The sequence below is a fragment of the Brachyistius frenatus genome, unplaced genomic scaffold, assembly GCF_029030835.1.
Source record: "Brachyistius frenatus isolate BFR_SWC_R1_liver_20210118 unplaced genomic scaffold, ASM2903083v1 Contig_291, whole genome shotgun sequence".
In the NCBI taxonomy this organism is placed as follows: Eukaryota; Metazoa; Chordata; class Actinopteri; family Embiotocidae; genus Brachyistius; species Brachyistius frenatus.
The window spans coordinates 355,001-365,000 of NW_027210890.1; the positions used below are offsets into that span (position 1 = coordinate 355,001).

Sequence of the window (10,000 nt, forward strand, 5' to 3'; positions counted from 1 at the left end):
GTTGAATGGGAGTCTATGGAGCCGGAGGCTTTTTGGAGCCGACCTCTAGTGGCACTCGCTGGTATTGCAGCTGAAGACACTTCTGGATCAGAACCATTTTACAGACCTGAAGCTACGAACTCTTTTACAAACAGTCTGTGGTCTGTCGTCAATAAGAAGCTCCTCCCACTCAGGAGTCGAGTTAAAGTTGACAGTCGAGTGATCCTTTAAGGCCTGAAATGAAGAAATTAGATAGATCCTCCTCTTCCTCCTCCTCCTCCTCCTCGACGCACTCAGGGAGGATTCTGGGTGAAACTGTATTTATTACATCAACAGCTGAACAAGTTGAGCATCCGTCTCCGGGGTAACGGAGGTAAAACCGGCAGGTGATGAGGGAGACGGTACCAACATCTGCTCCGTGCTGCCAGATGTTCCAGAACCACCGCGGGGTTCTCCGAGCCGCCGCCGAGCCGCCAGCTTGGATCTGAGGCGTCGCTGCTAAGTGGAGCCATCTGTGGAGACGAAGGCTCGGAGTCATCGTCACACCGAGCCTCCTGCTGTCAGTCAGGCTGGTTGTTTCTGTCTCTGAGAGGACAGCGGGACGTCTCTGATGGACGGGAGAACGTTTCTACCACCTGCAGACGTCCATCACTTCCTGTCCCTCTGAGCTGTAGTTAAACTCTGTTCATGATTAAAAGCTGTTTTAGAAACGTCTGAATCTGTTTCCATCCTTCAGCAAACTGACATTTTATTCTGAAAAAACAATAAAACAGGAAGTGAGAAGTGCAGACAGAGGGGACGTCTGCGTGGTCCGTCCGTCTCTGTTTCCATGGCGATACACTCTAAAGCTCCTTGCCCCCTGCTCATCCCATTGCTCATCGCCACGGCGACCTTTATCCAGACATAAATCATTCAGCGGCGCCGCGTGGACACGACTTTAACGAGATTTTGTCACCTAGCTGAACGCGGCGACACGATTCAATCAGAGCCGGAGGAGGAGGAAAGAGGAGCGCCATGACAACAGGAAACCGTGAGGTGACCTCCGACTGAGCACGAGCTGATGGAGAGGAACCACAGGAGGAGACATCCAATCAGACACCTCCAACACCTGGTATGACATCATCGTTTAAACTGGTTTAAATATTCAGGCCGCACTAACGACCCACAAACTCTTCATGAATCCATCGTGGAGACATCATGGAGACAGAATGAACTGGACCTTTAACAGCAGCAGAAGTGTGTGTGAGCAGCTCCTGACTGCAGTGCATCATGGGTAATCACACAACCATCACTGGATTGCTGTGATACTGAAAGAAACTTAAAATCGGACCGATTCTCAAGCAGCTTCTGAACTGTGTCTGATCAGGTTTATGGAGGACGTGACATCAGTGTGTGGTTCATGTCTTTGTGTTCGGCAGCTCCTCCTCTTCCTCAGCTCTTCATCCTGTCGTCCCCCCCACACAGTGAAAGTGATGAGTTTGATGCCTCTCGACTGAACAATCAGCTGCTTCGCACTCAGAGCTGATTAGTCAGAACACATTCAGCTGGAACCGTCGTCCCCTCTTCATTCCCTCCTCCTCCTCCTCTTCATCTCTTCCATGAGCCATTATGGTGATGAAATAAACACGGTACAGAAAACCAAACAGGTTTTCCCAGCATGCCTTGCAGTCCTACCTGAGCACGATGAGTTTCACCTTGGCAGCGGCGGTCTTAATGATGGCCGAGGCGTTCTGGTGGCTCCGCCCATAAAGGACCTGGTTGTTGATCTGCCGGAGAGACGGACAGGTGAGATCAGAGCTGAGCCAGCTGATCACTTCTTATCCATCAATAACAGGAAACAATTTATAATCACGAAAAACATTAACACGAGAAACTGAACTGCTTCTGACTCCATTTTATTTCTGCTATTTACAGGAATTAAACACTTTATAATCAGGTTCATTAATTAACTGTTAGTTAACACTTATTATGCGTTAACTAACAGTTAATTCATGTAATTCATGTTAACTGTGTCGCTCTGTTGGAGATCTGCTGTCAACAGTTGAATTAGTGATGTTTATTAATCATTTATTAACTCTCGGTGCATCCCAACACTTACACGTGATATTCGCAGGTAAAACTAATAAATCAATAAATACAACCATTATTTATGAGGCGTTCATCGAAATCAAGAACAAGAAGATGGACAAAAATCTCAGGCTCCAAACAATGAATCCAGCGTTTCCCAGCAGAAGCGGTGGATATTTAGGAGAATAACTGTAATATCTCTGACCGGCAGCAGGGGGCGACAAACACTCTGCAGGCTTAAATGACATAAAAATGACCAGCAGCTAAAAACGGAACTTTATGTGATCAATAACTTTACATCAAAAGAAGGATTTAAAATGTTATAATGCACTAAAACGTGTACACACACACACACACACACACACACACACACACACACACACACACACACACACACACACACACACACACACACACACACACATGCATTCATTTATTTTTAATTTATTGTGCTGAATTGTTTCCTTGCTTCCTAGATAATATGTATTATTATATTATTAATATTATTAATATTATTACTAATGTAGAAGGATAATAATAATAATAATAATCTTGCTGACCTCCAGCAGCTCGTCTCCGACCCGGATGCGTCCGTCACGGGCCGCCGGCCCCCCCGGATGGAGGCCCACCACGAAGATACTGAGGCGGGACCGGTCCCGGTTCCCGGCCAGGCTGAGACCCAAACCCTGCTGCTCCTTCTCCAGCTCCACGCACAGCAGCTCCCCCTGTAGGTCTCCATAACGCTCACACCAACGCTCTGCAGCAGGAGGAGGAGGAGCGGGAGGAGGAATTCATCAATCATCACGTTCTGTTTTTTATTTAGCGTCTTAACTGAGGTTGTAAAATTGAAAATCAGAATATATTTTCTGTCCCAGTCTATCAAGTCAGAGCTCCTCAGATTTACAACCATGTTTCCAAAACAGCTCTGAAAGACTGTGTTGGAAAATAGTTCAACAATCTAAGAATAATGTTCCTCAACGTAAAACTACAAAGAATTAGTGGATTTCATCGTCTACGGTTCATAATATCATTAAAAGATTCAGAGAATCTGGAGAAATCTCTGAACACAAGGGACAAGGCTGGAAACCAATATTGGATGGTGGTGATCTTCGGGCCCTCAGGCAGCACTGCATTAAAAACACACTATTCTGGAGTGGAAATCACTGCATGGGCTCAGGAACACTTGTGAAAACCATCGTCTGTGAACACAGTTCATCGCTGCGTCCACAAATGCAGGTTAAAACTCTCCAAAGAAGAAACCAGATAGAAACATGATCCTCATGTTCTCGGATGTTGAACGTGTTCCTGCAGAAACAACGACTCAGCTGTTACTTTAAATAAATCATTTGTTTTGTCTTCGTACGTTTAAAACCGACACGCTCACAGTTCATGTAGGAACTTGTCAAAATAAAAGAAGACGAGGCCTCTCAGCCACGTCTGAACTCTCAGGGAACGCTTTATTCTTTAAAAAGTAGATTTTATTATTCATGTGAGTTCATCTTTAATAAAAGAAAGAAGCAGCTGCGGCTCACAGGAGTTTTAACAAGAAGCCTGAAGGTCGATTAGAAATAATGTAGAAGTCCCACTGCAAATGATCAGGGGCCCAATGCTGGTCCTGAAGGACCCGACAGGTGGAGGAGGGGGAGGGGGAGGATTCAACACAGTGAACCACCAGATCCTTCTTTCCTCCTTCAGGACCTCGGTGTCTCAGGCTCTGCTCTCTCCCTGTTCTCATCCTACCTCAACGACCTCACCTACCGGGTAACTTGGAGAGGATCTGTGTCTGAACCTTGTCCTCTCACTACTGGTGTCCCTCAAGGCTCCGTCCCGGGTCCCCTCCTCTTCTCTCTGTACACCGACTCTCTCGGCTCTGTCCTTCACTCGCATGTCTTTTCCTACCACAGCTATGCTGATGACACCCAACTGATCCTCTCTTTTCCAGATCTGAAACACAGGTAGCTTCATGAATCTCTGCCTGTCTGACTGACATCTCTCAGTGGATGTCCTCACACCACCTGGAAATCAACCTCCACAAGACCGAACTGCTCTTCCTTCCAGAGAAAGACTCTCCCACCCTCGACCTGACTACTACCTTCAACAACTCTGTTATCCCGACCCTGACTGATAAGAACCTCGGAGACACTCGACAGTCAACTCTCTCTTACTGCCAACATCACTGCAACAACACGTTCCTGTAGATACATGCTGCACAACATCAGGAGAATACGTCCTCTTCTCACTCAGAAGGAGGTGCAGGTTCTGGTCCAGGTTCTGGTCCAGGTTCTGGTCCAGGTTTTGGTCATCTCACGTCTGGACTACTGTAACTCCCTCCTGGCAGGTCTACCTGTTAGTACCATCTGACCTCTGCAGCTCATCCAGAATGCAGCAGCTCGACTGGTCTTTAACCTCCTAAATTCACTCACACGACTCCGCTCCTCCTTCTCCTCCTCCTCCTCCTCCTCCTCCTCCTCCTTGAACAGTAGAACTTTAGTATCTTAAAATAGAACTTGCTGATAGAACTTTGTAGTTTGGCTTTCTGGAAGATAATTATATTTTCTTGATTCTTGTTGTTCTGGTTTTGAACCCTAATGGTTGAAATGAACTTATTGTAAGTGGCTTTGGATAAAAGAGTCAGAAAAACGAAATGTAATATGAAGACTCTGGTTCAGAGAGGATGAAAGCTACTTGGGGGAGTTTTAATCGTCACATTGCTTCCTGACCTTTTTCCCGCGGACAGCTGCAGCTCCGAAGATACGGAGATTTTGTGTTGTGATGTCAGGACTTTACAGTGATGCATTCTGGGATTTAAAAGGTCACAGCAGTTATCGGCGTGGCGACCGCACAGGGATGAAGATAAAACAGGTTTACATGTGTGAATCACCACCAGCTGACGAGGATATCAGACGTCATCATCTGAGGACACTATGCCCCTCCCGCCAACACCAGAAACCTGACACCACAATAAGACATGCCCCCAAACATTGCTGTGTTTGAGGCCTAACAGTGCTGGAATTTGTATTTCAGGGCAGAAGTTGATGCTTTTTGAACAGGAGTCTTTAGAGACGGCCCCTAGTGGTCCTCAGTGGTACTACAGATGGAGTCTATGGAGACGGCCCCTAGTGGTCCTCAGCGGTACTACAGATGGAGTCTATGGAGACAGCCCCTAGTGGTCCTCAGCGGTACTACAGATGGAGTCTACGGAGACAGCCCCTAGTGGTCCTCAGCGGTACTACAGATGGAGTCTACGGAGACAGCCCCTAGTGGTCCTCAGCGGTACTACAGATGGAGTCTACGGAGACAGCCCCTAGTGGTCCTCAGCGGTACTACAGATGGAGTCTACGGAGACAGCCCCTAGTGGTCCTCAGCGGTACTACAGATGGAGTCTACGGAGACAGCCCCTAGTGGTCCTCAGCGGTACTACAGATGGAGTCTATGGAGACAGCCCCTAGTGGTCCTCAGCGGTACTACAGATGGAGTCTACGGAGACGCGTACACGTTAAGGTTTCATTTTACAGACCCGGAGAAACGACCGAATCACTATCTTCATTATTTCTTTACAGTTTTCAGCAGAACGGTTCAGTAATCATTTAGAGTTTAATGCCTTTGAATTTCCCAGCATGCCCTCTTCTTTTGTAACTTTTAAGAATAAATAAACATGATGGTAGAAAAAAAAAATTGGGGATAAAACTTGCAGTTCTGGAACATTTTACTGAAGAAAAATTCAACCAGTGGACATAAAACCAGCTGTGTCCTTGGTAGGAAGGTGAGATTCATACCTGCCGACATAAACTCTGTTCAGCTTAATGCAGAAACACAGTCTCCAAATTCTGATCCAGAGACGAGCTGCGTAATCAAATAACGTAACTGCAGCGTCGTCACTGTGCGTCCACTGAAATGCGATCCTGCTGCTGTTAAAGACCTTCGATCTCCTTCATCTCTTCACTTCCTGCTTTAGCTCTCTTCCTCACAGATTCACAACCTCCACTTCAGATTGAAGCTGCACAAACACAGTATTTCTACAACAGAGAACAAACAGATGTTTGAGGACAAACTGGCCCGACGGCCGACCGCAGCCTGAAACCTCATTTAGAGAAGAGCCGAGTCAGCAAAACGAAACCGAATCAGATTCATGAAGGAAACCACGTCGTGCTGCGAGAAGAAGAGGAGGAAGGGATGAAGTGCACGAGAGAGTGTCTGTGTGTGTGTCTGTGTGTGTGTGTGTGTGTGTGTAGTAATCAACTCATCCATCAGCGTCGATCTGAATTTATCTTCAGCAGGAAGAGGTTCAGTCTGAACAATCGACGCTGAGATTCAGCTGCTGTCAGCGTTTTAATAAACTATATCATTTATATCCAAAACTCATCCAGATAGATACATGAGGGAGGAATGTCAACCTGCTGGTGGTATAATGTTTGTATATATGCGCAGTATTTATGTAGAGTTAAATAAGTTAAGATTCCAGATAAATAGTAGAAAAAGACTGAATCATTCTCTTCATTATTTCTTTCCAGTTTTCAGCAGCAGAGCGTTTCAGTTTTGACCGAATTATTATTGACAGTTTGATGCCTCGCCATTTCCCAGCATGCCCTGCAACTTTTAAAAGTAAATAATCAAGTTCAATAGATGTTGATGTAATTTACATGTATTTTGGATAAAACTTGCAGAGTTTAGTGAACGAGGAGGCTGAAGGACGGCGAGGAAACGCAACATCTGGAATGTCTGATGGACGAGCGACAGTGAACGCACCGAAGACGTCACGAACCTGCTGACGTTATTTATTTAGTCTCTTCTCGTTAAAAAAGAAGAGACTGAAGACACTTTGATAACGGAGACGGATTAATGGACAAACACACCGAGGACACAGATGTTCCTGCCGAGCAGTGCGTTCACTGCCCCCTGCAGACTGCAGGAGAACACAGACACGGGACGAACATCTGGACCTCAGCGTGAAGACGTCTGCAGAGGATGCAGAGCCATGGCCAGAGGTCAAAATATACACACACACATACACACACACAGACACACACACAGACACACACACAGACACACACTCAGATCACATCGAACGCTCGCCTTCAGTGCTTTCCTGAAATCTGAACCCGTGTGCGCTCCAAGCAAGGTGACTTGTCACAGTAAATCTGAACACACACACACACACGGTGCTGATTTGGCTGGTCAGCCTCTATGAACACAGCAGCAGAGACTGTGGCTTCCCTCCAGCTCCATCTCCTGTGTGTGTGTGTGTGTGTGTGTGTGTGTGTGTGTGTGTGTGTGTGTGTGTGTGTGTGTGTGTGTGTGTGTGTGTGTGTGTGTGTGTGTGTGTGTGTGTGTGTGTGTGTGTGTGTGTGTGTGTGTGTGTGTGTGTGTGTGTGTTCTCCATGTTGAGCCAATCGTTGACCTGCAGCTGCTGTTTGGATCAAATGTTCTTCACGGAGCCGCCGACATTCGCTACGACACGAAGAAACCAGCTGGATGTCATGTGACTCCACGGTGTGACATCATCACGACACTGTGATGTGATGATTTGTAAATCACGTAAACACACATTTAATAGAAAATACACCAAAGACAACAACTCAAATGTTGAGAGTTCTGGGAGAGGAGGTGGACATGGTTGAGGAGTACAAGTACCTGGTGTCTCCATGACAACAGACTGAACTGGAAGACCAACATCAATGCTGTCTACAAGAAGGGGATGAGTCGACTCTTTTTCTTGAGGAAACTTCGATCCTTCAATGTGTGCAGCGAGATGTTGGAGATGTTCTACCATCTGTTGTGGCCAGTGCTTTGTACTTCTAGTAGTCTGCTGGGGGAGCAGCATTGGAGCCGGTGACACCAACAGACTTAACAAACTGGTTAAGAAGGCCGGCTCCATCATCGGCTACAATCTGGACAGTCTGGAAAAGGTGGTGGAGAGGAGGACGCTGAACAAACTATTATCCATCTTGGATAATCCTGACCACCCTCTCCACCTGCTGCAGGGACAGAGGAGGACGTTCTCCAAAAGATTCCTCCAGCTGCTGTCACAAGGACAGATACAGGAGATCATTCCAGATACAGGAGATCATTCCTGATACAGGAGATCATTCCAGATACAGGAGATCATTCCAGATACAGGAGATCATTCCTGATACAGGAGATCATTCCAGATACAGGAGATCATTCCAGATACAGGAGATCATTCCTGATACAGGAGATCATTCCAGATACAGGAGATCATTCCAGATACAGGAGATCATTCCTGATACAGGAGATCATTCCAGATACAGGAGATCATTCCTGATACAGGAGATCATTCCTGATACAGGAGATCATTCCAGATACAGGAGATCATTCCAGATACAGGAGATCATTCCAGATACAGGAGATCATTCCTGATACAGGAGATCATTCCAGATACAGGAGATCATTCCAGATACAGGAGATCATTCCTGATACAGGAGATCATTCCAGATACAGGAGATCATTCCAGATACAGGAGATCATTCCTGATACAGGAGATCATTCCAGATACAGGAGATCATTCCTGCCGACCGCAATAAGACTGTACAATAACTCACCTCTGGCAAAATCAATCACACAACAATAACACTGTTGTCTGTGTTCTTGGTTGTTTGTATATAATATATATAGATATATACTGTACTGTATATACTGTGCATTTTATATTTTATATTTTTACTGCTATATTATTGCTTTCTATTATTCTATTATTATCTTATTGCTTCTGTATGCTGCTGTAGCGAAAACATTTCCCCTCGGGGATTAATAAAGTAACTACCTAACCTAACCTAAACGGAGAAAGAGCAGCTGAAATCCTCTATCAGGCGAGAATGGGACCACATTTCACTTTCAAAACTCCAGAAAATGGTCTCCTCAGGTCCCAGACGTTTACAGAGTGTTGTTAAAACACAGCGGTGAACTTCACAACTTTATAGACGTGTTGCTGCCATTAAATTCAAAATGAACATTTGATTTGTTGTCTTTGGTCTGTTTTCTATTAAATGAGTTTATGTGATTTACAAATCATCCCATTGTGTATTTATTTTACATTTTCCCGACTGTCCGGAGGAACACGTTCAGACGTGTTGACGAGACTCATCAGCTCACTGATTCCTGCAGGAAACTCTTCACTTCTGCTCTTTTGGTTTCTGGAGACTATTTTTGATCCTCTGAGTCTCAAAGGAAAGTTGTATTTTTAGAGATGATGATGTTTGTCGCTCGTTTCAGATCGAAGCTGCAGGAACAGAAGTGTGCGGTCCGCTTCACCTCGAGCTTCCTGTTTCTATCTGGAGCTGAACAGGACAGGAGGTTTCTTAAAACTCTGAATGAAGACTTTAATAAAGCGGTTCTGGATTGTCTGTTAAACGTGTTCAGGACTTGCTGCACACGATCAGCTGACTGATTTATTTCAGTGATATTAAAACATGTGTCTGCCAGACCTGCTGAGGTTTTCATTACCATGACGACGTGTCTGCAGAGCATGACGGAGTCGATGTCACACCGACAACAACAACACGACGTCCTAAAGGTGCAACACAGCAGAGCGTGTAATATACCCACCGTCCACCAGAGGGACGTGATTCTGTCTTTAGCGCCACAGACTGTTTATAAAAGTGTTCCTACCTTCCGGGTCAGGAAAGTGAGGCCTTAAGCTGCAATACCAGTGAGTGCCACTAGAGGTCGGCTCTGTGGTGCAGTCATGTTACAGCTATCGGTGGGCGGGACGTAGAATCATCAGGTACCTGATTGCTGACATCGTCAGGAACATCTGACTTCCTGTGATGTCCAGAGTCCAAATACCACACGTCTGTTCCCCAACAGTCTCGTCATGTTTCAATAAAAACGTAAAGAACATTAACAGAACCTCCTCCTCCTCCTCCTCCTCCTCCTCATTGTGTATGTATCAGTGCTGCAGCAGCTCCTGGAGGTCACTGCAATGCAACAGTAGCTC

General features: G+C 45.8%; 1 protein-coding gene across 4 annotated transcripts in view; it reads right to left on the reverse strand.

The window, feature by feature from the left end:
• patj (PATJ crumbs cell polarity complex component) overlaps nucleotides 1-10,000 on the reverse strand; it is a 58,737-nt gene that overhangs the window by 9,490 nt on the left and 39,247 nt on the right. For all 4 annotated transcript variants that reach the window (XM_069722411.1, XM_069722410.1, XM_069722409.1 and 1 more), the window contains exons 30-31: nucleotides 2,607-2,803; nucleotides 1,654-1,745 (exon numbers count right to left, since the gene is read on the reverse strand). In XM_069722411.1, the coding sequence (XP_069578512.1) occupies nucleotides 1,654-1,745; nucleotides 2,607-2,803 (289 nt within the window). The remainder of the gene's footprint in view (nucleotides 1-1,653; nucleotides 1,746-2,606; nucleotides 2,804-10,000) is intronic.